We start from the raw sequence: 26,527 nt of genomic DNA on the forward strand, positions 1-26,527 counted from the left end.
GTTTTGTTGGGGGTGGGGGGTTAACGGCGCTTAATTTAATTCAATTAATTATTTAATCTCCCGGTCGATAAAAATGCTGATGAATTGGGGGGGGGGGGGGGGGTAGCGTGGCTGGGAACGTACGTAAAATGAGGCGTACGTGATTACGTCACACGCCGCGTTGGCTCGCGCAAAAAAAGTGGTGAAAACTTTTCGAGCTCCCCCCGCCGTCCCTCCCCTTCCCCCGTGTGTTTTTGTTGGGGGTAAAGTTGGTCCGTGTTCGGTTCGCGTAAATGTACCATTAACTTCGCTAGTGTAGGTAAAATGTAAGTGTAGATATTGGTTTCAGGCAAAACAGCGACGGGACGAGGTGGGCTTCGAGTGAAAGGGGAAAAAAATCTCAGCGCCCACAACCGTCGTTTCACCTCTGCCGTCTGGTTAGCCACCTAGCTTGCTAAAGGCTAACTGCCTCAACTCCTGTGTTTCTTGTGGTCGGCTTCGGCAAGGACCACAAAAAAGCAACCGTGGACATGGCGGAAACCAAAATAATCTATCACATTGATGAAGAGGAGACTCCATATTTAGTGAAGATACCCATCGGCGCCGAAAGTATCACGCTGTTGGATTTTAAACAAGTCTTGAACAAGCCCAACTACAAGTTCTTCTTCAAATCTATGGACCAGGACTTTGGGTGAGTTGTAGTAAGTTTCCTCGCTGTTGTTATAAAAAGAAAGAAAAAGAAAAAAAGTTTGTTATAAAGTGAAAATTTGCGTGGGCATCGTGACCGTGGATCTCAGCAAACATCATCATTACAATGGAGTGGGTTTGGGGGGTGGGGGGTGGCATTACCTGTCCCTGCCGTTGTTCTTTACACTAATCCGACCCCCCCCCCCCCCCATTAAATCCATCATGCAAGATCCTGTTTCATTCTCCTTTTTTTGTCCCCCAACTCTTTAACATTTTGGCCTGCCAGCCACCCTTTCATTCCCGAGACTTCCTCCCCCCCTCCTTGCATTCTCTTCCAGATAGAACCAACAATCTCCTCTCTATCAATTCATCTTTTTGTGCTGGCTGCTAATCCTGCAGAAGAGTGCAGTGTTTGTGGGTGGGGTTTATCCACCGAGCTGGACCCCTCGTCCTTAGTGGGGGAAGCACATGTACCAATATTTACTACCTTAACCGATTTTTAAAGGCAGTGAATATTTTGCCGTGACTGGCAACTTTCCTGCTCCCACTATTTTGCAGTGAACGGCTCTGATTGGTCAATCGCCGGACCAAGTCGTGCACTGGGCGTGGTTCCTGCCTCCTTCACCCCCTGCTGTGTCTTTTCATAAAGTTTTTATTTTGTTTTGCTACTAAAGATAGGCTCCTTTCGGCATTACCACCCTAATCCATAAATATTGTCAAGAAATTGTATTTTTAAAAAAAACACACGCACAAATCAGTATTCCAACCAGTGATCCTGCGTCTTCGGGGTGATTACCTTAACCATTATGTTACATGCTAGTACACATTAACTGGCACATTGTACTTGTAGTTTTTGAGTGATTCACGGCAAAATAGCGCTAAGTGGCGAGTTGCCAGTCATGGCAAAATATCCACTTATATTCTTAAAATGTGAGAGACACACGTCCGAAGTAAAACTTGCAGTGTACTTACTGCTCTGCAATGTACACATGGTGACAAAAGCAAATTATGGATGAAGGAATGTTTTTCAAAAAATCTCAGTCTCATGACCACTTTTTAAGGGTCAGAATCGAAGGAATTTTTACTCTGTCTTGTCTTGGTTTTGGACAGGGCGGATTTTTGATCGAGACCAGTCCAGCACTACTATGATCACTGATCACCTGCATTCTGCGTTTGATGAATAAAGACTTAGGGGAAAAAAGGTTAAAAAAGGTAGTGACGAAATCTCAGTTAAAATAATAACAAACTGACGATGAAAGACGGGTGAAAAAAGAAAAAAAAAAAAAAGGAAAGACGGGTGCCCCGATGTGCAATTACAATTTATTCGGGTCGGAGCAAAAAAATTGTTCGGCAAACATCTGTTGCTGAAAGTATTATAACACCGCCACATAGATGATGCTATAAGTTAGCACGTTTATAGTGTTGGCATTAGTAGTAAACTAGCAGAGTTAAAGGCTGAGCTATGTGGTTGTTTTAAATACACAGAGTGTAATTCTTTCTGTTTTATGTTTAGTTTGACATTTAGACTTGAACAGGGAATGTCAATACAAAGCTTGATGTTGGACTTTGTGTTGACCACAAACATAAAGATTTGTAAAATAGAACATCCTTTCTTGAAAGTTCTAATAGTACAACCTGGCATCATCAAGCACCCTCATTTGCATATTTCTAACCGAGTTCTGGCTATTTTCAAACGTGACTTCCGTGTGAGATGGCCAATCAAACGAACCGACGACTCCCTCCATCCGACCCGGCTAGATGACTGTGTGTAATAGTGTGTTTTCATTTGCCCTGGTATGAGGCCAGCTGTCGGCCACAGTAGTGTGTGTGTGGTGTTTTTGTTGGGGGGAGGGGGTGGGGATTGTGAGGAGTGAGCAGGCTCTAGGACCAGTGCTGGGAAACTGGGGCCGGACATGAACCATTTGCTGGGTGTCTGTGTCATATGTAGAGAGAAGAGGATTTTTGGGTTGTTCTTGGATGTTCTGCGGAGCCTCGGGCTGGCACCATGGAGTCTTCTCGTTAGATTCCTCATTTCAGATGTGATGCTGCGCTGTGTGAGAAATTCAACATTAAAAGGGAGTGGAAAAACGGCGTGTGCGGCTAGATAACATTTGTTTTTTACTTAAAATCCAACAGAACTAAGTATATTTCTGTTAGAATGAAGATTTTTCATCCCTTCATGGGGTTGGTTAACACCAGGCATGGGAAAAGTATGTCCCACTTCGTACTGATGAACCCGCTGCTTGATAACAGATACGTGTCATGTGTGGTACGGTGCATTTATCTAGTAGAATTTAGTGTAGTTGCACTTGAAACACTTAAAAGACTGCAAATCAAAATGTTTAATAAGTAGGGATGTAACAATAACGGTAATATCGTGATATCACGATATTAAAACTGCCACAATATATGTTGTCATCATGCCACGATATTAAAGGCAGCACGTCTGTTAAAAAAGTCGGGTTGATTTCCATTTGTGCAGTTCTAGCACCCTTTGGTGGCTAGTTTTTTAGTGCAGTTTAATTTTCACTAGGCATGTTTTGGCCCTTCTATGTTTAAAATGCACGCTAATGGTCGGATGAAGGGGAACGTAATTTGCTTGTGAACAGAGGTAATATGTGTAGAAACTCAATGTGTGCTTGCATTAGCAAGTAAGTGCCTCAATATATATATTGTTATATATATGTTTTTTATATATAATATTTATAGTATTTTTCATTGCTGTAATGTACATAATCACAATATTGTGTGTGTGTGTGTTTTAGTATGAGCTCTTTTTTTAATACAATATTGTGACCTTTTTTGTATCGCCAACCGCCCCACAATATCGAATTATCGCATCGTGACCTTCATATTGTGATATCGTATCGTGATCTTTGGATATCGTTACATCCCTATTAATAAGTTAACGCTGATTGATTAAAGCCAAACTATAAGACTAATACACAGGAAGAAAAAAAAAATCACAATTAGATTATTTTTCAAAAATCGATTACATGCTATTGTTTTGTCATTTGGAATGTGGTTTAAATCTAAATTTGGTCGCAAACGTTCAACAGCACCCCGCGGATCAGCCTGCGAGCGTTCCTGCTCTCACGCCAGCGCCGGCCCACAAAACCAAATCTTAACAGCTGCTTAAACCCAGTGGAGCCTGACCAAGTTTCATCATTGGGAGCCTGCACGCCCAGTCCATCTTCCTGTTAACTACTTAATAATAACATTGTGGTGTGGGTGGGAATACACAAATGTCTGCCAAACATGGAGGAAAACCCCCAACGCTTGGTCTCATGTAGTCACTGCTGAGTGTCTAAGCGAGTGTTTTTCTTTATGACATTGTTTAGTGGCATTTTCAGTCCTGCTAACCTTCTGAGGTTAGAATCATTTTTTGTTTGTTTCGCTGTTGCAGGGTGGTGAAGGAAGAGATTTCGGACGATGGCGCCAAGTTGCCGTGCTTTAATGGTCGTGTGGTGTCCTGGGTAAGTACTCAGTATTAAATGCTACTTTCCACAACCTCTTTATTTATTTTTACCAAGACCCCCAAAGAAACTGTATATCTTGCGTGACAGCCAGCAAAAAAACTGTAATAAAAACGAATGTTGCTCCAGATCTAGATTGAATGTCCATTACAATGTACAGCAGATTATTGTTCCAATTAGTTTAAAAATATATACTTTATAATGAATAAAATGACTCATTTTTGGGTCACTTAACACTAACAACAACAAGGGAAAAATTACAGGCAGACAATTATATTATTTCGCAATAAATACCTTGTCCTTTAGTATTAAACTTTACAACAGAGTAGTTTTAAGTACAAAAACATGCAAATAAGCATGAACTGATTAATTTTGCTTTAGATTTCAATCAGAATCATTTTTATTAGCCAAGTACTGTATGTAAAAATACACAAGGAATTTGTTTTCAGGACAGAGTATGAGCCACTCAAGTCTTGCAAAACAAGCAAGAATAAAACAAAAAATGAACAGGGAGTGTTTATGTAATTAAGTGTGCCATTAGTGCTGTAGTACCGGACAATGACAGCTGTTCAAGTGATGCAGAGTCATCAAGAAAAAGTAGAGTGAAAACAAGTGGCCAACAGTATAATAGTTAGTGTTACAATGTCATGACAGCTGTGCAGATGATATGGAGAAATGTGCACATCTAGAAAGTGACCAGTAGTGCGGTAATTATGGTACAACGACTTTTGTGCAATGATGCACAAGTCCTTGTGAGCACTTAAAAGTGTCTAATGTTGTGAAATATTGATCAACGGGTCCTACACAAATATGTAGAGAGCTGACTGACACGGGTGTGTGCAAAATCAGTTAGCTTTGGCACAAAGCTACTATGGAACTGTAAGTCAACTCTTAATGGTGAAGGATGTTCCCTGAAGTCCACGATCATCACTACAGTCTTAAGCGTGTTCAGCAGCTCCAGGTTGTATTGGTCACACCCGAGCACCAGCTGCTTTACTTCCTGTCGATATGCAGACTGACTCTTTGATGAGGGTGACTGCTTGGGTGTCATCAGCGTACTTCGGAGTGAACAGTGTGAGGATGTCGAAGGGTTAATTAACATAGAATAAAAGAAAAAATCTGCCAGCTCTGCTAAAAGTCATCATAACACCCAATTTGAAAGTAAGATTATATTGGCGCTTAGTCGGCAAAACACAGACTGATTATTCATATTTTTGAATGGACCAATACTGACCGGCCGGCTGATTAATCGGTCAGATCTTAGTTGGATCTGCCCTGATAGGTCCCAGTTGACCATCAGGACAGCTTGGGAACGTTTGTTAAACATTCGTTTACTCGTTCCCTGGCCGGGATGTCACTTTTAAAGTAGAGACAAAACACTGCGAGCAGACTTGGCCCAGTTGAGCAGGTTTGAGGCTCAAGCATCTGTTAAGTGCATAAGAATGAAGGGAAGCGCTTTAAAGCGAATGGACCCGGGGGAGCGATATGTGAGCCGCACGCTAAGAAGGGTGGAGGGATCCCAAAAGACGCGTCATGCTCACACAGCCATTAGTTTGTGTGTGTGTGTTTTTGGAGGAGGGGGGGGGGGTGATCGAGGAGAGGGGCCAAAAAGTGCCTGTTAAACCCTATTTAGTTGAATTGTTTTGTTCGAAAATGGGTCACACTTTGATATTTCAACATTGAGCAAGAAACCATTTGTCTAGCAAGTATGTACCAGCTCAGACGTAAGATAAAAAGCTCGTCTTTGCACATTTCCTGCTGCATGTGTAGAGAGTCAAATGCTGCACATTTACCCTGAATGCGTGCGTTTGTTTGACGATAGAGATACGTGTCAAAATGGAGGATAGTGTTTCGGTGATCCCCGTGAGACGTTCGCATGAAAAGAGGGCATGGTTTGCGTGTCAAAATAATTGACATCTTACCTCCCAATCATCCCTGTAGTCTCCCCCTTTTTTCTACATTTCCGTTCATGCCCCCCCCCCCCCCACACACACACACACACACACTCCTCTCTCTAACTTTTATTTGTTTTTGTTTTTTATGTCAGCTGGTGTCTTCGGACGTCCCAGCGGCAGAGCCTGCAGCTCCAGTGGCGCTCCCCTCAGTGGAGACATCCATCCAGCCGTCGCCCCCTCCGCCGCCTCTGCCGCCCCCGCCTGCGGAAAGGACCGGGGGCATCGGAGACTCCAGACCGCCCTCCTTCCAGTAAGCAAACACCCTGTTTAGCTCCCAACAGGTTTCACAGCTGTAAGCACAATCATCTTTTTCCCTGGTGGTCATGCAGCCCCGCTATCAATTTGCTGCAAGAATGGAGGCAGTGCTCATTTAAATGAATTTGACATCAACTTGCACCCACCTTATTAACACCACCTTCAGAAGATTATAGAGCAGTTAATTCACTGGCAATTATAAAAATCAGATGAGCGTGTTCCTTTTAAGAATGGAGTGCTACAAATAGAACAAGCAGGTTTATAATAGTTCTGGATTTTTTGTTATAGTTAGTTTTTTTTTCTATCCATTTCAATTAAATTTTAGAGCTAATTTGTTCATTTTTATTAGTATTTGTTTTTTGAAAATGTTATGTTTAGATTTGAATTGTTTTAGTATTAGTTTTTTAAAGTACATTATATGGGATATTTGTTAAAAAGTAGGCCACTAAGTATTGCGTAATAAATTAAACTACAATTCTCCAACTGTTTGACCTCCCTACTTCTGTTACTACAAATGTACAGTTATACCAAAATGAATTTAAAATTAACCCCAAAAGCTCATGTATGAAATTAACTGACAGAGATGAAAATGAAGAACATTTTTGCTGCAATAATTAATTTATTAAAGTTAGTTTGATCAATCTAAGATGTAGTTTGTTCGTGTTCATTTATTTAAATGCGTTTTTCATTTTACTTTGCTCACAAAAATGCTTTTTCAATTTTAGTTCTAGTTACTTTGTTAGTTTTCAACTAATCATCGTGTAACTAGTGCTTTTTAAGTTGGCTGCCAAATGGTGGCACTGCGGTGTTTAATAATCCATCGTCAAATTATCATATTTCTTTCTGAAACGTCACAAGATGTGCAATTGTGAGGTCTGCTGATGCTGAAGTTAGCATGTTTAACTGTAATTGACGCAACATTGGATTTCTTTACAAATGCATACTCAATCCAAATGGGTTTGAGTAATCGGGTCTAGTCCAACTTCCACCATCTCTCACAGTCCCAACGCGACGGGCAGCGTGGAGACTCTGGACGAGCAGACCGAAACGGAGTCCGTAGTTTCCTTCAGGAGAGAGAGACCTCGGCACAGGGAGAGCGTGGAGCAACATGGTGAGCTATCAAGATATGGCATGCCGCCATCGTTCTTGTGATAAAATCAAAGAATGGCGAGAAGTCTGTAGAAAGTCAAAACCCTGACGTCTGGTCTCTCCTTTTCAGGACCTCGCGTGAACGGCCAGACTCGCCTTGAGCGACACTTGGCAGGGTACGAGAGCTCCAGCACCATGATGAGCAGCGAGCTGGAAACCACCAGCTTCTGCGACTCCGAGGACGACGACACCATGAGCAGGTGAGGCACACATTTTAACGCAAATGAATTCATATTTACTCCTCTGTGTTTTCGACTTGTAATTCTGTAGGTTCAGCAGTGCAACAGAACAGAGCACGGCCTCGAGACTATTGAAACGGCATAGACGGCGCAGGAAACAGCGCCCTCCTCGCTTGGAGAGGGTACGACCACTCCGCTTTTGTGTCTGATGTGCTTTGTCCAATCTCGTTATTTTCTTTGATTGTTGTGGATTTGTGGGTTACGTTTAAAATGAGTTGTTACCTGTTCTAGGCTTCCTCCTTCAGCAGTGTGACAGATTCCACAATGTCCTTGAACATCATCACTGTCACCTTGAACATGGGTCTGTATCTTCTTCTATACATGTGTAGTATATGCAGCACTGTGAAAAATTATTCCTTCCTGATTTCTGACATTCTTGCATATCACTCTTTAATGTTTTGGATCATCAAGGTAATTTTAATATCTCACAAAGGCATCTTCCATTTTTAATAAATATTCTGGGATATAATAAGACCAAAGTGGAACCTTTTGGAAGGCATGTGGCCTATTACATATGCTGAAAAAAATAACTCTTGCCAACAGTCAAACATAGTGGTGGCAGTGTGATGGACCTGGGGCTGCTTTGCTAATTCATGACCTGGATTACTTGCTATAATTAATAGGATTAGATTTGTTTCCCCCTCACACACAGCATTTTTTATGTACTTGTGTTTTCCACTCTGCAGAGAAGTACAACTTCCTGGGCATCAGTATTGTAGGCCAAAGCAACGAAAGGGGCGACGGCGGCATCTACATTGGCTCCATCATGAAAGGCGGAGCTGTGGCCGCGGACGGACGCATCGAACCCGGTGACATGCTGTTGCAGGTGACGGGACAAATCGGGTTACTTTGTGGTTTGTGTGAATGACGCACCAATTAGTTTTGTTCAAAGGTTAGTTAACTTTGTTTTCTTCAAAGGTCAACGACATCAACTTTGAGAATATGAGCAACGACGACGCGGTGCGCGTTCTGAGAGAGATTGTGCACAAACCCGGGTGAGTTGATGGTTTTTGTAAATTGTGGCGTCACGAAGCAGATCCGTGAGCTTGCCGATTAATGGTGGTGAGCCATCTGTGATGTTTGCCAGGCCCATCATCCTCACTGTGGCTAAGTGCTGGGACCCGTCTCCACAAGGTTACTTCACTCTGCCACGTAGTAAGTAGCAGAAGAACCCAACTGGTGAACTTCACGGAAGTGGGCTGCGTTTTTGAGCAGGTTACTAACCGTGCGTTCTTCCTGTGCAGATGAACCCATCCGGCCAATTGACCCGGCAGCTTGGGTCAGCCATTCGGTTGCCATGGCTGGCGCATACCCAGCTTTCCCAGGCAGCTCCTCCCTCAGCACAATCACTTCCTCCTCATCGGTCACAGAGACCGAACGTGAGATTTGCATTTGATTACAACTGTGTCCTTTTCACAATGCCAAAGCGTTCTAGTTCAAAACATCTGTCTTTCAGGATTCGATGACTTCAATTTGTCACTCCATTCTGACATGGCATCGGTCGCCAAGGCCATGGCCTCACCTGAGTCCGGGCTGGAAGTCAGGGATCGCATGTGGCTCAAAATCACCATCCCCAACGCTTTTCTCGGTAAGAAAGCACGTTAACCCGCTAACCTCCACACTTCACATGACTTCACAGGGCAGGCATTATGTTCCGGGAATTAAAACCGTGTGATTTGTAGGGGGGGAAGGGTTGCACAGTCCAAATGTGTGAGCGGCCTGTCTTGGCTTGAAAACATCTGTTAAATTGAAATCACCTGCAGTTGAATCACATGAAGCAATAAAACACCTTTTTATAAGTTTTTTTATTTTAAATGACATACTTTCCTTTTATGGAGTTTTACTTTACCAACTTTTTTTCTGTTCTTTTTTTTTTTTTTTTTTTTCTGCACTGGTGTTACTAGCTCATATAGTAGTAGCGACATGGCTACTCTTATTTGTTCCAAAGCAGAAATGGCTATTTTTTTCAAGGGCGCCGTGTGTGTAAATCTCATCTTAACTCATTCGCTGCCATTGACGGCTATAGACGTAAAAAATTAATTTGAATTATTTCTATTTAACATTTGTCCCACTTTTGTTAACGATTTTTTTATTGTACATTTAGAACAGATATAAAATTTGCAATTAATCGGGAGTTAACTAGTATAGATTAATTACATTAATCACATTTAATCGCCTGACACGATTTAAAAAAAAAAGATTATAAAAAATTAGGGGCGTAGGCGATTACATTTTCTTATCGTAATTAATTGCATGACTTTACTAGTTAACTCACGATTAATCACAAATGTTATATCTGTTCTAAATGTACAATAAAAAAAATCTAGGTTTTCATACTCTTGTTAACAAAAGTGGGGAAAAAATGTTCAACTAATAGAAATATATCAAATGATTTTTTGACGTCTATAGCCGTCAATGGCAGTGAATGAGTTAATTTCCACTGCACGCAATGTGTGACCAGGCTCGGATGTGGTGGAGTGGCTGTTCCACCACATCGAGGGATTCCAGGACCGGCGTGAAGCCAGGAAGTATGCCAGCAATCTGCTGAAGGCCGGCTTCATTCGTCACACGGTCAACAAGATCACCTTCTCGGAACAATGCTATTATGTCTTCGGGGACTTAAGTGACTGTGAGAATTGTAAGTAACCCGTGCAAACCTCAGACTGCATCGGAGTGTTCTGTGAATCACACATGCTTGGCTTGGCAGTGTTTTAATACAGACACATTTCCAAAACCACATTTTCTCATCTTCCACACAGATATGGCCAACCTTTCCCTGAATGACAACGACGGCTCCAGCGGGGCATCAGACCAGGACACCCTGGCCCCACTTCCCCTCTCTGGAGCGTCACCGTGGCCCATGATGCACACATTCCCCTACCAGCCTTACGCCACCCATCCTTACTCCAGCCAGCCTCCACCGTACCACGAGCTCACCAGCTACAGCTACACTCCAGGAAGCACCGGCAGCCAGCACAGTGAAGGTGAACATGAGCGGTTTTCATTTTTCATTTATTTATTACTTTTAGCGTTTTTATGTGCTAGGCAGAAGAATAAGCAGAGCACTGGTGTTTTGTTAATTGCTTTTTTTAAACAAACGGTAATATAGTTAATCCGTCATAAGCACATTCGCACACAAGCTCACGGGTTGGCCAGTTAACAGCCAGCCAACTCTGCACTCACATTCACTGGCGCCCACGTCACTCACAACACCAGGCCCCGTTTATAAAAGCTGTACAAATTCAGTCGCCATTACTACTAAAGAACATCAACTCCTGGATGATGATCCCAAGTGGAAAAATAAAATAGCAGCGTCACATGCACGTTGTGTTCAGGCTTCTTGGAATATTTTTTCTTAAAAGGCACATTTGAATAGTTGCAAATGAAACAATATTTACATCCAACTTGTTTGGATACAGCGTCACACAGTCGCCGTGGCATAATTCTGCAGTTAGGCCCAACTTCAAATTTGGAGGCAGTCACCTTCACCTATTTTCGGCCATCTCCTAATTTTAATTTACTGGTTTCTACATCCGCGGGGCAAAGATTTTGTGTCGGCTTTTGAAACCGTTATGCTGTAAATTTGTAATGGCCTCATCGTATTACAGCCAGCCAATCACAGAGCTCATGTCTCACCCATTTTGGTGTGACATCGTCGTCCGTGTGTCCCCAGGGAGCCGAAGCAGCGGGTCAACGCGAAGCGAAGGTGAGCGACGCCGCGGCGGCAGCAAAGGACCCGGTAGCACGGCGGGCGGCGGGGAGAAGTCTCCCTGCGTGGGGGACGGCGGCGGGGGCGACTCGCGCTCCGGCAGCGGCAGCGAATCGGAATACTCCACCCGGAGCAGCTTGAGGCGAGGCCACAGTTCGGCACCTCCCAGCGAGCACAGCCACGCCTCCTCCCAGCGCTCACATCATCACCGCATACCCCAGCCCCCCCACATGTCCCCTTACCCTCCGGGCATAATGCCTTACAACCCCATGATGGTGATGATGGTACCGCAGCACCCGCACCCGGCCCTGGCGACCGCTCACGGCCTTACTCACGCGCAGCAGCTGCCCACGGCCCCCATGCACCCGACTTTAGTGCCGGCCCTCTCTTCAACTTCCGCCGGACCACCCGGCGCGCCGCCCACCCGCGACTTGGCCTCCGTGCCCCCTGAGCTGACTGCGTCCCGCCAGTCCTTCCACCTGGCCATGGGCAACCCCAGCGAGTTCTTTGTGGATGTTATGTAGTCGTCACAGCAACGACCGACCGCTCGTGTGAAGTCGATGTGCGGCTAGAGCTTGTAGTAGTTGATAGTGCTTCTCACGAAGACCTATTGGATTGAGGGCACTTGTTCCAAATTTGGTGAGAACAGGGTTAAGTATTGACAACTAAGATATTCAAACAGTCAATGTGGAATTGACTTGTCGTGTAGCGTCATCTGATTCAAAGTCCGACTCGAGTTCTGTACCAAATCTAGTGTCAGATGTGAACAGTGTCATTAAGTTTGGCCATTTGCACGCCTTTTCTGGTCATTGCCCTTTTCCACTTATAGTCCCATTGTGACTGATTTTCAATTTGGACGCCATGGCAATCCAGAATGTGTGCAAATCTGTTGAACGCTTAAGGTTACCAGGTACAGAATGTGCCGGACAATGGATTAGATCCTGGCGGAACACCATTTTGAGTGCCTTGGCATTAACACACTCCAGGTACCCAACGTCAGTCTTTGAATGATGTTTTTGTACGGCATTGTTTGACAATGAACGTGTGTATGTCTTCCAATGATGCAACACACAACAAGCTATAATGTGAAAGACAAAAAGGTCCAAAACAGGTGGTCAGCTTTTGCTTTGTAGCAACTGTGTTCCATTGTCACTTAACTAATTGTGAAGTGTATTGTACATGTGCTGTTTTGTGGTACAAGTTGGCAAAAAGAGACCATGCAGAAAGCGGTACTTGGGGAAAGAAGAAAAAACTGTAGATGTTAGCTGCAATCCACAAGCCTCACAACTCTTGTGTTACTGACTCGCATTATTCACACACATTTCTTTTGTCTTTTCTTTTTTTCTTCTTTTTTTTTTACGTGTGATTATATAGATCATGTATAACCCAAATACCGAGGTGCGAAATGAAAAGAATTGTCATCATTGGAACGCCTGAGATTATGTCTCATTCATTCTGCCACCTTTTGTGTCAAAAGAATAAAACTTGATTTTGACGCTCTGCTACTTTTTTGTTTTCTTTTCTTTCTATTTTTCAACAATGTTGTGCGCTTGCATGCTTATGTACGTGAAACGTTTGGAATTACCTGGATTTCTGCTTAAATTGCTTGTAAAATGTGATCTAAGTAAGTGGTTCTCAACTTTTTGCGCTATCACCTAAAAAAATAATAAAAATCAGGGCCCATATATACAGTGCCTTGTAAAAGTATTACCCTATGAATTTGTTTGCATATTCTGCTTTTCACTTTTTTTTTATTTGGGGAAAAAAAGTAAATAAAATTTAGAATATCATATAAATTTTGTTCCAGGCCACGCTTTGTGTGTGTGCGTGTGCGCGTGTGTTTTACAGGTCCGTGTCTCTTGGTAAATGGATGTCTTACGTTTGGAAAAATAGAAAAAAGACTCATTTGATTTTCGTTTTAAAATAGAAACACGTTTAATACAGCTTGATTTTCTCGTTTGTTGTCTGGAACAAGTAAAGAAAAGTCTAATGAACAGATTGATTTAAAATTTATATTTCTAAAATAAAACCCGGAAGTTGTCACCGATAGCATTTTTCCAGACTGACCAGGAGATGGCGACAGCGTGCCGTCTGAAAACGGTATTGTGATATCAACAAACACCTAACTACGCACGTGGATAAAATTGCTGGTACCCTTCTGTTAATTTAAAATATATCATAATATGACAAGTGACTGAGGCGATACATATATGTAGTTACTAGCGTCATTACAAGGTTTTTAGTATTTAGCCTACGAATAAATTTGAATATACTTGCAAATATGCTCTAACGTAATTGCAAAATATGTATGTATGTATTGTATTTGTAAATATTTGCATGTTGGCATCCATTATTTTGTATACAGTACCTTGAGTAAATCCAGAAAACAATGATAGACCTGACTGAAGGATAAGAATGAATGGTGAATTAATGATTTTGTTTATCATGGGTGATGTTGCTTTACTGTTTCAAATTTTCTGACTTTTTTACGTTTAGGTCAGACATTTGGAAACAGGTATCTGTACTTTCTACTCAGTACCATTTTGAAAAACAGGCTTATTTACTTCTTTTTTCGCGGTTGGGATCGATTCATAGAAAAACTAACGAACAAAGCTATACATTGTACATTTTAAAAAGTTAAAAAAAATGAACAAGTGAAACCCTAAGACTGAGCTCCTCTTCACACTTAAAAAGAGGAACTTTACTCACCTGTAAAAACAAAAGCAGCATTGCCATTAACTATTTCGCATTTAGCATTCACACGCAATTTCTGCAGAAACTGCTTAATGTAGTTTCTTTTTTTTAATCATCATTTCACGAAGACGGTCCAACAAGTGTGTTCGTGTGCGTGCGTGCGTACGTCCCCTTTGACCTCGGCAGCATCCAGTCTCGCTAACCCCGCCCCTCTGCAGCGAGAACGGGAGTTCCATTGAAACATTAAAAACGCACCCATGCCCACCCGTCCGCCGCCGCCGCCGTAGCGCAAACACGAAAGAAAAGAAACAACGACAGAAAGAAAAGACAAGAGCGGAGACATTAGCGGCAACCAGAACCAGAATCGGAGTTAAAAAAAAAAAAACAGAGTCGGAACCGGAACACACATACACACTCACTGAAGAGCGAGCACCGCGCTAGCAGCTAGGCTAACGGCTAACGACATGGCGAGCGCCTCGTATCACATCTCCAACTTGCTGGAGAAAATGACTTCCAGCGACAAAGATTTCAGGTAAAATGGCCGTTGACTCGCGACACTTTATACACTGAAACAGATGCGTGTGCTAAAAATAAAAGGGAGAGAGAGGCGACCTCTGTGTAGCAGGCCTTTTAGCCTGGTAGCAGTTAGCATCATGCCACCTGTCTGATCGTCGTCAGGTTGCCCGCGAAGAAACAACCTTCGAAAAATGACATTTTTTTACCTGAATGTCTAATTTATGGTTGTTTGGAGCGCGTATTAGCGCCTCGGTGTCATGACGATGCACACTGTGACGCTAACGACTCATTGCACATACTCAACCGAGGCTAGTTAGCCGTTAGCTGCGCCTAGTTAGCTTCATCCGCCACTCAATGCAACTTGTGTCATGCTAGCACGCTAATATGCTATAGTTGCGCGTGCGTGCGTGTGTTCGTGCGTGTTTGTACACGAACGGCCACGGGATGACGTCACAGAGGCAACCTCAAAGCCGTGGGAACGCAGAAGTTGACACCTGTCAATCATTCTCAATGCTATCACGCGTTAGAATTATTTCTTATCAAATTGAATAGTGAAGAGGACCAAACGTCAATTGGACGTTGACGTAATATTTTTGTTCATGGTTTTTTATGTTTCATTTTATTACACAATACTTATTGACTTGTGAAATACCCCATATAAATAAAATCTAACACTAAAACTAATAAATATCAAACTAACTAATCATTTTAGGAAAATAAAAACAAATGAAGCAAATTACTAAACTGTCCAAATTACAATTAACTGAATTTAAGAATAAAAATAGATTCCAACCCATCTTGTGATCAACCAGGCCTGTTTTTGTCATAAACTTAGCAGCCTCAAAGCTGTGGGAACTCATGGGAAGAAAACATCAATCATACTGCATGCTCATCCCAACTAAAGCCAGTTTAGCACATATTAGTGTTAGACGAAATTGTGGCGAGGGGACTGTTGGCAAGCTTAGTTAATTTATATATGTGTTGACATTTATTACTCTTGTTAGCATAGCCACATGATGACATCGTAGGAGCCTTGGAATCAATGAGAACAGGAGCAGTTGTGATGCCTGTCACTCATTGGCAGTGTACGCCATCATGACTTATTATTTTGATTTCCTCACAAATTTGACTTGACAGGTAGAAATGCAATCAGGGCTTGCTATGATAATCTGTGATGCTGACATTTCAGTCATTTCATTTGTTTCTGATCATGCTAAAAAATGCTGAATGTTTTTTCTTCAGGAGCAAATCATTTTGCATACATATGAGTGCAATGATGTGATTGGTTGCGGTGTGCAGGTTCATGGCCACAAACGACCTGATGACAGAACTGCAGAAGGATTCCATCAAACTGGACGACGACAGCGAGAGGAAGGTGGGTTCAAAGTTCACAATTTGACATCACACTAGCTTTCCTAATTGTGGTAATCGGTGTTGTGATTGACAGGTGGTGAGAATGATTCTGAAGCTGCTGGAGGACAAGAATGGAGAAGTTCAGAATTTGGCAGTCAAATGGTAAAATGAAAAATGGGACTTATATGAAGGCTGAAGAGGTCTGGTAATTGTTTTTCTCAATCATTATTGTGTGCGCAGCCTGGGCCCGCTGGTGAGCAAGGTGAAGGAGTACCAGGTGGAGACCATCGTGGACACGCTGTGCACCAACATGCTGTCCGACAAAGAACAGCTGCGAGACATCTCCTCCATCGGCCTCAAGACCGTCATCGGAGAGCTGCCGCCCGCGTCCAGTGGTGCGCCTGTCGCGGTCGTCATCATCATGATCACGACATCGTGTCTGACGACCGTCTCTCCTCGCAGGCTCGGCCCTGGCCGCCAGCGTGTGCAAGAAGATTACGGGTCGACTGACCAGCGCCATCGCCAAACAGGAAGACGTGTCGGTGCAGCTGGAGGCGCTGGACATCATGGCCGATATGCTGTGCAGGTATTAAGGGCTGAGCCATAAAATACATTAAACATTTTTTTTAAAGATATATATAAATAAAAATAAAAAAGCACACACAGGTAATGTGAATGCCTCTTGAAACATGTACATTCAATTACATTGTGTGTGTTTATACATTACTATTCATGGTTGTTGTTTTTTCTTTAAATTTTTCCCTTAATATTTCCTTGACTGTAGTTGCGTTTGATTGAATGTTGTAGAAATAAAACCGAAAAAACATTACCTGTACTTAAAAAAAAAAAAAAATAATTATGAGGCCCTTTCAAACTTGTAACATTTTGTTATTTTGTTTAACCCTCGATTTGGAATACAATGCTTTTCTGGCGGAACAAGTTAACAGCACAAGGCCCAATCAGCTACGAGCAAATGGGTCACTTAAAAAAAAAGTTCCTGACTATTCGCAATTGTATTGTTTGAAGTCAAAATCATTTTACTGAGAAATTAACTTGGATGAATAGATGACGTGGATTAACATGTCGTGTGTTTCAGACAGGGGGGGCTGCTGGTCAACTTCCATCCCTCCATCCTCAGCTGCCTGCTTCCTCAGCTCACCTCGCCCAGGCTGGCTGTCAGGAAGGTAAGGTGACTTGGCATACGTGTGTGTGTGTGTGTATGCGCATGTCTCTGCGGTAACCGTGGCGTGCTCTTCCTCCAGCGGACCATCATGGCGTTGGGACACCTGGTTATGTCGTGCGGAAACCTGGTTTTCATCGACCTCATTGAGCACCTGCTGAGCGAGCTGGGACGCAACGACAACATGTCCACCACCAGGACGTACATCCAGTGCACCGCCGCCATCAGCAGGCAGGCTGGACACCGGATCGGTCAGCCCCCCGCACATGCTCACGCGCGCAATCTTAACACAACGTGACGCTCACTTGTGGTTTTCTGCATTCGCTCAGGGGAATACCTGGAGAAGATTATCCCACTGGTGGTCAAGTTCTGCAATGTGGATGACGATGAGCTGAGAGAGTACTGCATACAGGCCTTTGAGTCATTTGTCAGGAGGTAAGGCACATACACACTAGAGATGAATCACAATGAACACAGATCACAATTGTCGTCACTAAAATGTTTATGATTATTGGTATTGGAAAGATATTGTTAAAAGAAGAAGACAAAAATCATACATGCATGCTCCATAAAGCATGAAAATATAAAATCGCCAACTCTATTTACATTTGTATTTATTTTTTAGTCATTTTTCCTTCCATTGTCATTTTTTCTCTTTTACTGCTGCACATAGTCTTTACATTGATATAAGAGGGTCAGATAACAAAACAGAATGAACACAAAAACATATTTAATGTTACCACAAAATTCAACCCATTTACCTTTTGACATTAGGGAATTTTCACATGCAGCAATCCCCCCAACATATTCAAAATGACACGTGAAAATGATATTTAATAGTGGAAGATAGATTTATTTAACCTTTTAAAGTAGTTTACATTTGAATGTGGACATTGAACTCTTGTTGACGTTTCCTCAGGTGTCCTAAAGAGGTCTATGCCCACGTCCCCACAGTCATCTCTATCTGCCTGCGCTACCTGACCTATGACCCCAACTACAACTTTGACGATGAGGATGAAGATGATAACGCCATGGACGCCGAGCAGAACGACGAAGACTATCAAGGTGTGCTCCCCCACCCCCTTTTTTTCTTTTCAAATAAATAAATACATTTGACTTTGTGGGCGCGTCCAGGCAGCGACGACGAGTACAGCGATGATGACGACATGAGCTGGAAGGTTCGGCGGGCGGCGGCCAAGTGTCTGGATGCCGTGGTCTCCACACGGCACGAGATGCTGCCCGAATTCTACCGCTCCGTGTCGCCCGCGCTCGTCTCCCGCTTCAAGGTAACACAGCCCTCACCCCCCGCTTTTTTAGTCCAACATGGGCAGCACGCACGGACTAACCCATCTATGTGCCTCGCCACTAGGAGAGAGAGGAGAACGTGAAGGCAGACGTGTTTCATGCCTACCTGTCGCTGCTCAAGCAAACGCGACCAGCTCAGAGCTGGCTGGCTGACCCGGACGCCATGGAACAGGGGGATACGCCCCTCACCATGCTGCAGAGTCAGGTGACCTTAGGGCAAATTTTGCCCCAGTCCGCCCTCACTATTAGTGGGTGTTGGGCAAATAGTAAACACCCTCTAAAAATATTTATACTTGCCTATAATCATACTTGAAACAAGGGTTGTGGAAACTTTTATTGTCAAGGGCCACATTTATTTATTCATTTTAGGGGCCAATGGGACAAGTCATTTGTAGATTATGTACAAAATAAAAATCCTATAATTGCAATTTAATCATTTGTTAAATATGTAATTTCAATAGTAAAATAATAATTAATGGTAATTCATAACAGTTTTTTATAAATTGTAATTAATTAACCAATTATATTTGAAAATATATATGCAATATATTATATATGTGAAATAATTTTATCAGTAGATTTGGTTTACTGACAAATATATTTACTAATTAAATTGATAAAAACACTAAATGTATGTATGTAATTTTCTTATATTGCTTAAAATATATCAATGAGAAAAGATAAAGAAAATAATTTTAATCTCACTACATTTTAATTAATAAATACAAATCTGTATTATTGCACTTTAAACAATTTATGAATTTATAAAAGTGCAATTAATTCAACAAATATTACACAATTCTGACAATCTATATATTGGGCTGGATTACTCTGTGCTGTCTACTTTAAAGCCTATTATATACCCGAACTATGATCCCAAAACATTTATATATTATTATTTTTATTATATATTTTCAAATTTATTTTACGTTACCCTTAAAAATAAGGAGGGAGATCTAATTGAGCCTCAGTATCAATGTACCACACACTGTTGGACATGAGAAAAATTAGGGACATTATGGGTTATTTTATTAATTAATAAGTTGCAGGAGGAAGAGTGCCCCCCCCCCCCCAAAAAAAAAACAGCTACTGAAGTTACAACAAGTACCAACAAGCAAACAGTAAAGACAAGTTCAAGCTTGATTGCCATATTGCGTGATTGCATGTGCTGAGTGATGTGCTGATGCCTGTGTGGCTTCCCTAGGTGGCCATGATTGTGAAGGCTCTGCACAAGCAGCTGAAGGAGAAGAGTGTGAAGACGCGCCAGTGTTGCTTCAACATGCTGACGGAGCTCGTCAACGTGCTTCCGGGGGCGCTGACACAGCACATCCCCGTGCTCATACCAGGTAGCGCCGCACGTGCAATGCTGCGCTCGGCAGGGCTTTTCCGCGCTCAATCGTGGCGGGCCTGGGGCTATTTCTGGCTTATTCGTACGCTAATTGAAATACGGCAGTTGCAGTCCAAAATGACAATATTTCATGTCGTGTGATGAGAGCGACTGTCTTTCAGGAATCATCTTCTCCCTCAACGACAAGTCGAGCAGCTCCAACCTGAAGATTGACGCGCTGGCGTGCCTCCACATCATCATGGTCACGCACCCCGCCCACGCCTTCCACACTCACGTCCCTGCTCTGGTCCCCCCCGTGGTGGCGTGCGTGGGAGACCCCTTCTACAAGATCACCTCGGAGGCTCTCCTGGTCACACAGCAGCTCGTCAAGGTGATCGCCGCCGGCCTCCATTTTGCTTTTCTCCCAAAGGTCAGATTCTCACCCGCTCCATTGCTTCTGTCTGACAGGTCATCAGACCACTCGATAGCCAATCAGAAAGCTCGGAAAGCTTTGACCCCTCCCCCTACATCAATGACCTGTTCAGCTGTACAATCAGACGCCTCAAAGCCGCCGACATCGACCAGGAAGTCAAAGAGCGTGCTATTTCCTGCATGGGACAGATCATCTGTAACCTAGGTAACCAACAAATGGCCGCCAATGTGAGTGGTGATTTGTGCTTCAACTTTTTGTTTTTCACTAGGTGACCGCCTTCCGTCTGAACTTCACGGAACACTCTTGATCTTTTTGGAACGTCTGAAGAACGAGATCACACGCCTCACCACTGTTAAAGGTCAACACCCTCATGATTATTCAGACATGCAAATGAGCGCTATTAATAGGCCTGGATGATTTATTCCAGTTTGTCAGGGGAAAAATTAGATTTTTCGGGGGGGGAGAAATCTGGGATTTCATTTGGAGGTCATGTAGACTAATGCTTATTCTTGTGTTTTTTTCTAAATAAAGCTTTGACGCTGATCGCCGGCTCCCCGTTGAAAATCGACCTGCGGCCTGTCCTGCCCGATGCCATCCCCATCCTGGCCTCTTTCCTGCGCAAGAACCAGCGAGCGCTCAAGCTCTGTACACTGGCCGCACTTGACATCCTGCTCCGGAACTACAGGTACTGCATTTCGTCTGATCATAAAATGAGTGGAGCTGTGAGTTTTTTTTACTGAAAATAATAGAAGATATGTTCTCCAAAAATATTTGAAAATGTGTGAGGAATACGTTTTAAGTACTTGAGTACAAGATGAAAGTCACAACAACAGAGGTGTTGAGTCGGTACTTATTTTGTTCTTCCAATAGTTTCTAAGTATTTTAGTATGGATTTGAAGTACTTTTGCCACTAATCTTCGTTGTTGCTGTTGCCGCGGTGGTCAGCTCGGCGGTGACGCCGGTGATGGTGGACGCGGTGCTGACCGAGCTCCCGCCGCTGATCTCGGAGAGCGACATGCACGTGTCGCAGATGGCGCTGAGCTTCCTGTCCACGCTGGCCGTGACGCACCCGTCGCTGCTGGGCCAGCTGAGCAGCGGCAACATCCTCACGCAGCTCATCGCACTCGTCAGGTCTCCGCTGCTGCAGGGCGGCGCCCTCGCCGCCATGTTGGACTTCTACCAGGTGTACTTTGAGTATCTGCAAGATGGAAAAACGCTTTACAGCTAAAAGTCAATTTCCTTACATGTCTGTGTTTGCGTTCAGGCTCTGGTGTCGACGGACACGGCGGGTCTAGGCTACATGGACCTTCTTCGGATGTTGACGGGTCCGGTTTACTCCCAGAGTGCGGCGCTGCCTCACAAGCAAGCCTACTGCTCCATCGCCAAATGTGTGGCCGCGCTCACCAGGGCGTGTCCGGCCGAGGGACCTGCCGTGGTGGGCCAGTTCATACAGGTCAGTAACTGTGCTCGCATGTGTTTTTGATACCTTATAGCGTGGCTTACGTGTGTGCTCGTGCCCACCAGGACGTGAAGAACAGCCGCTCCACGGACTCCATCCGGCTGCTGGCGTTGCTCTCCTTGGGCGAGGTCGGCCATCACGTGGACCTGAGCGGCCAACCGGAGCTCAAGACCGTCATCCTGGACGCTTTCTCGTCTTCCAGTGAGGAGGTGACATCCCAAACTTGACATATTTGAGATTAGAATAATCTCAGGGCAAACCGCTAAACAAAAAAAAGAATATTAAAATGTTGTGAGTATGAGAGATTGAGGAAAATAGCACTCATATATTTTACTTAAAAAAAAAAATAGTTATGATGGATAGCTGGATAGATACTTTATTCATCCTGTGATGGAAATTAAAGGTGTAATGAAGGATCTCCTCAAAGTAGAAGCCAAACGACCATCCTACCAGATCTCCTGCTCGTCCGGGGGAATCGCCTACACTGTAAAAATGGGGAGTGATGTTTACTTTAAAAAGCCAATAAAGGTTGATGCACTCAGAAATTCAAAGTACATTTTACAAGAGTTTAACTAGAATTTCTGATGTGGAAAAAAAAAAACGTTACTAGATTTTTTTTTTTCAAGTAAATCAAATGTCGGGAACACACAACCTCATCTTCATCAGTCTCTGCAGCCGGCCTCATTTCATAGACGGATGTCCTCTTGCGGCTCTCAGCCATTTTCAATGCGGTGGGATCGGTGGAGCTACAACGATGAATGGCTGAATCCAAAGCTCAGCGGCTGCATGCTACTAACACTCGGAAGCGCGCGTGCGCATCTAGGAACGAGTATGCACGATGTCGTTGCGGCTGATTGATTGACAGGATTGAGAATCAATCGTTAAGATGATCCACCCGGAAGACGCGGCGACAAAAGATCCTTGAATACACCTTTAATTACATAATTCGATCAAATTAAAAACAATGAATGTTTTAGTCGTACGTCATCATTTTAAATTTGCTCCTTCTGATGTGCCTAACTTGGCCACCTGGGGGCAGTGTAAAACAAACTTGTCTGTTGAAGCATCATTATGAATCCCGCTAGCGTTTGGGGCAGTCCTTGCCTAGAACTCGGGATTCGTAGCGTAGTTTTAACTCCTCTCTCAGATCATCAGTACGGACTAATGTTACTCTTATTACACAGAGGATGGAGTGTATGACTGAGTCTACATATTGTTGATGCAGTGCTTGTGTTTAATCCGTTGCTTAAATGGTTACAGCACGGCAACTTAGATGCTAATTAATGTTATAATTGAGCTAACGCTACAACCTCCAAGTGGAGTCACCGCTGAGAATTCAGGTCAATTATTTACCTTCTGCCATCTAGTGGGGAAGTATTGAACTGCTCTGCTTTAATCAGTTATGTAGTGGACATCCTGGCGATCTGACAAGTAACGTTTTTTGTGGTGGTCCGTCTCAGGTGAAGTCGGCGGCGTCGTACGCCCTGGGCAGCATCGCGGTGGGGAACCTTCCGGAATATCTGCCCTTCGTCCTGCAGGAGATCTCCTCGTCCAAGCGCCAGTACTTGCTCCTGCACTCGCTCAAGGAGATCATCAGTGAGTATGTGTGTATATGTGTGTGTACAAGCGTACACGGTAGTAGTGTGCACGTGTGTATTAACGGCACGGCGCGTTCAGGTTCGGCGTCGGTGTCAGGCTTGAAGCCGTACGTAGAGTCGGTGTGGACGCTGCTGCTCAAGCACTGCGAGTGTCAGGAGGAAGGAACCCGCAATGTGGTGGCCGAGTGCTTGGGGAAACTCACGCTCATCAACCCCGAAACGCTGCTGCCACGACTCAAAGGATACCTGTTCTCAGGTAAGTGCGCATGCATGCATGCGTGTGTGCTGTGCATGTGTGTTTCTGCTGACGTCGTGCTTCCCGTGTACACTTGCAGGCTCGTCATACTCCCGGAGCTCGGTGGTGACGGCCGTCAAGTTCACCATCTCGGACCAGCCGCAGCCCATCGACCCGCTGCTGAAAAACTGCATAGGTGCGTTGCCGCGGTTACGCGCACGTTGCGCGCGAGCTCGCTGTGACGCGTGTGTGCGCGACAGGTGACTTCCTGAAGACGCTGGAGGACCCAGACCTGAACGTGCGGCGCGTGGCCTTGGTGACCTTCAACTCTGCGGCACACAACAAGCCCAGCCTCATCCGAGAGCTTCTGGACTCGGTCCTGCCGCAGCTCTACAACGAGACCAAAGTGCGCAAGGAGCTCATTCGAGAGGTAAATGACGACGACAGCAACAAAATGTCTGGACGACTGCAGCGCCAGCTGAATTTAGCTATATTATTATTTTTATTTTTCGTTATTATTAGCTCCTGTAGTCAAAAGACATCTTCATTGATGTGCACGCTGACGCTAACAACATGGCTGCAAACAGCCAGGAACTACAGTCGTCAATCACCATATCGCAGTTCGCTGTTTCACTGTGATGTGGATTTTTAAATCGAACATACCTCATTTCATATCAGACTGTTCAAATTGTACCTGTCTAACGTTATATTGGGAATTTTCAAAATATAACTATTTTAAGTTGCCAGTTTTCACCTATTAAGGCTGTCAAGCAATTACAATTTTTAATCAGAAATTAATTGCAGCTGGTATCTATTGTAAATGTACAATTGAAAGGATTTTTTTTCAGAATGTCACAATAGAATATTAAATGGAAATCATTTTGTTTCCTTAATTTGAATATTTAATTATCAGGCAGTTGTCTTTTTAACGCAAACATATTTAATGTTACTTGTAAAGAGATGTATAATGTAAATACATCTGTCAACTTTAAATAATCACTTGATTGATGTGCGCGTGCAGGTGGAGATGGGCCCGTTCAAGCACACGGTGGACGACGGGCTGGACCTGCGCAAGGCGGCCTTCGAGTGCATGTACACGCTGCTGGACAGCTGCCTGGACCGTATCGACATCTTCACCTTCCTCAACCACGTGGAGGACGGCCTGAAAGACCACTACGACATCAAGGTGGCGACCGCTGGCTCGCTCGCTGGCCGGCATCGTGCACCCGCCGCCGCCGCCTGACGCGCTCTCTTGTCTGTCGCCCTCGCAGATGCTGACCTTCCTCATGCTGGCCCGGCTGTCCTCGCTTTGTCCTAGCGCCGTCCTGCAGAGGTTGGACCGACTGGTCGAGCCACTCAGAGCCACCTGCACCACCAAGGTGCCCCTCCACACACACACACATTTTTGGGATGTGCATGGATATGTAGTGCGTGTGTGTGTGTTTACAAATAAAGTGTGTATGCCTGTGTTTCAGGTGAAGGCCAACTCGGTGAAGCAAGAGTTTGAGAAGCAGGACGAGTTGAAGCGTTCAGCGATGCGAGCGGTGGTGGCGCTGCTGACTATCCCCGAAGCCGAGAAGTCGCCGCTCATGTCCGAGTTCCAGTCGCAGATCTCATCCAATCAGGAGCTGGCGGCCATCTTTGACTCCATCCAGCGGGACTCCAGCTCAGCCAACATGGAGTCCATGGACACCAGCTAAGCCGACGGACGGAGAGACGCACGCACGGACGGACGCACGATGCGACAGGGCACCCCGCTGCCGGAGCGACAACCCCGCGGCATGTTTCCATGACGACACACACACTCGCACACACACACACACATACACGTAGTGACACACCCTCCTAGCGATTGGTCGTTCCCATGATGCATTGCACTGAAATCAGCGCTTGGAAAAGTCGTGCGGCCACACGGACAAAACGAAACACGTTCATCGACAAGATTGGAAGTTCCTCCCGTTTTTCCATCGTGGCTTCTTTTCTTTTTTCTTTTTTTTTGTTGCCAAGCGAAGAACAGGTACCATGACCTGATTGGCCGCCGCTGCGTCACGAACTGGGCAAGTTGCACTTCCTGCCTGAGGCCTGCTGAGCCATGGGAGTTTACTAGCTTTGTGTTTTTTGTTTTTATGGGATGGCGGTGGCAACCAGTTGGATGCTTGTGAGGCAGGTTGTTCCCTTTTTTGGACCAATCGGCTTCTCCGTTTCCTCCCCTTCACACACAAACTTGCCCTCAATGCCGCCTCCTGAAGAAGGAAGGAAGAGAGGAAGTAAATGTTGGCGCGTGTTTGCAGACTTAACGGGATGTTTGTGGTTACCATGGTAACGTTTGCAACTGGTTCTGTCTAGTTTGAGCTGGTCTGCTCTTGTTTATCGCCCAAAGTTAAGAAATAAAGGTCCATTTCTGCCTGCCTTCATACTCGCACGTGTCATATTTTCACGCGAATAAGCAGCATGATGGGCGGCATGCTGAACCAGTGGTCATGTATTCCTCAGTTATGAGATTGGGTTTGAATCCCAGCATGGGTGTTTTTAATAAATACTTCCACGTTGCAAAACAAAACAGTCATGGATGATGTGGGAGAAGCAATCCATACGAGCTCAGATTCGAACTGAGAACCTCAAATCCGAGGCAGTCATGCCAACCACTAGTCCTCCACACTGCCAATTTCAAAGCTGATGAGATTTAGCTCCATCGAAGTTGAAGAAATAATAAGAAGTGAAATGGTGTCAAAACTTGAAGGTATCTATTTAAAAAAAAATAAAGAATTTCCACTTGTTCGTTTATCAGCAGCAATTCACAAACAGGACGTGTGTGTGTGTGCGTTAAAGGGAAGTCGCTATTCTTGGTGACTCCTTCCTGTTTGGGTGTGGCTTCACAACACTTGGGTGCGTGTGTGACTGCTATCTGTATGTTAGCACATATGAGGATGTCTGCTTGTTTGTGCAATTGATTTTATTGTGTGACATTTATATGTATA

At 44.2% G+C, this 26,527-nt stretch overlaps 2 protein-coding genes across 2 annotated transcripts; both read left to right on the top strand.

The window, feature by feature from the left end:
* The first annotated feature begins 160 nt into the window (after positions 1–160).
* Positions 161–12,949, top strand: dvl2 (dishevelled segment polarity protein 2). Its single transcript, XM_086060078.1, has 15 exons — positions 161–670; positions 4,073–4,142; positions 6,190–6,347; positions 7,354–7,463; positions 7,572–7,701; positions 7,772–7,862; positions 7,972–8,041; positions 8,427–8,566; positions 8,659–8,735; positions 8,828–8,895; positions 8,985–9,119; positions 9,197–9,328; positions 10,202–10,378; positions 10,500–10,724; positions 11,414–12,949. The coding sequence occupies exons 1-15, from the start codon at positions 510–512 to the stop codon at positions 11,971–11,973; spliced, it is 2,304 nt and encodes a 767-aa protein (XP_085916204.1). The 5' UTR covers positions 161–509; the 3' UTR covers positions 11,974–12,949.
* A 1,406-nt stretch (positions 12,950–14,355) lies between these two features.
* On the top strand, positions 14,356–25,958 carry cand1 (cullin-associated and neddylation-dissociated 1). Its single transcript, XM_086059947.1, has 26 exons — positions 14,356–14,675; positions 15,959–16,034; positions 16,107–16,174; positions 16,253–16,407; positions 16,475–16,598; positions 17,109–17,196; positions 17,275–17,443; positions 17,522–17,627; positions 18,112–18,257; positions 18,327–18,478; positions 18,562–18,702; positions 19,702–19,843; positions 20,007–20,215; positions 20,293–20,461; positions 20,526–20,615; positions 20,789–20,942; positions 21,203–21,440; positions 21,522–21,710; positions 21,782–21,925; positions 23,177–23,312; positions 23,394–23,570; positions 23,650–23,745; positions 23,810–23,979; positions 24,571–24,735; positions 24,821–24,928; positions 25,025–25,958. Exons 1-26 carry the CDS (start codon positions 14,608–14,610, stop codon positions 25,247–25,249), a joined length of 3,705 nt encoding a protein of 1,234 aa, XP_085916073.1. The 5' UTR covers positions 14,356–14,607; the 3' UTR covers positions 25,250–25,958.
* The last annotated feature ends 569 nt before the right edge of the window (positions 25,959–26,527 follow it).

The sequence above is a fragment of the Leptonotus elevatus genome, chromosome 17, assembly GCF_054856555.1.
Source record: "Leptonotus elevatus isolate MCC_2025b chromosome 17, RoL_Lele_1.0, whole genome shotgun sequence".
NCBI lineage: Eukaryota > Metazoa > Chordata > Actinopteri > Syngnathiformes > Syngnathidae > Leptonotus > Leptonotus elevatus.

Coding starts and splice junctions, on each gene's coding strand:
- cand1 (XM_086059947.1), top strand. CDS start 14,608: ATGGCGAGCGCCTCGTATCACATCTCCAACTTGCTGGAGAAAATGACT. Junction 21,926..23,176: donor TCTCGTCTTCCAGTGAGGAG/GTGACATCCCAA, acceptor GGTCCGTCTCAG/GTGAAGTCGGCGGCGTCGTA. Junction 24,736..24,820: donor AAGACCACTACGACATCAAG/GTGGCGACCGCT, acceptor TCGCCCTCGCAG/ATGCTGACCTTCCTCATGCT.
- dvl2 (XM_086060078.1), top strand. CDS start 510: ATGGCGGAAACCAAAATAATCTATCACATTGATGAAGAGGAGACTCCA. Junction 4,143..6,189: donor ATGGTCGTGTGGTGTCCTGG/GTAAGTACTCAG, acceptor TTTTTATGTCAG/CTGGTGTCTTCGGACGTCCC. Junction 8,736..8,827: donor GAGATTGTGCACAAACCCGG/GTGAGTTGATGG, acceptor GATGTTTGCCAG/GCCCATCATCCTCACTGTGG.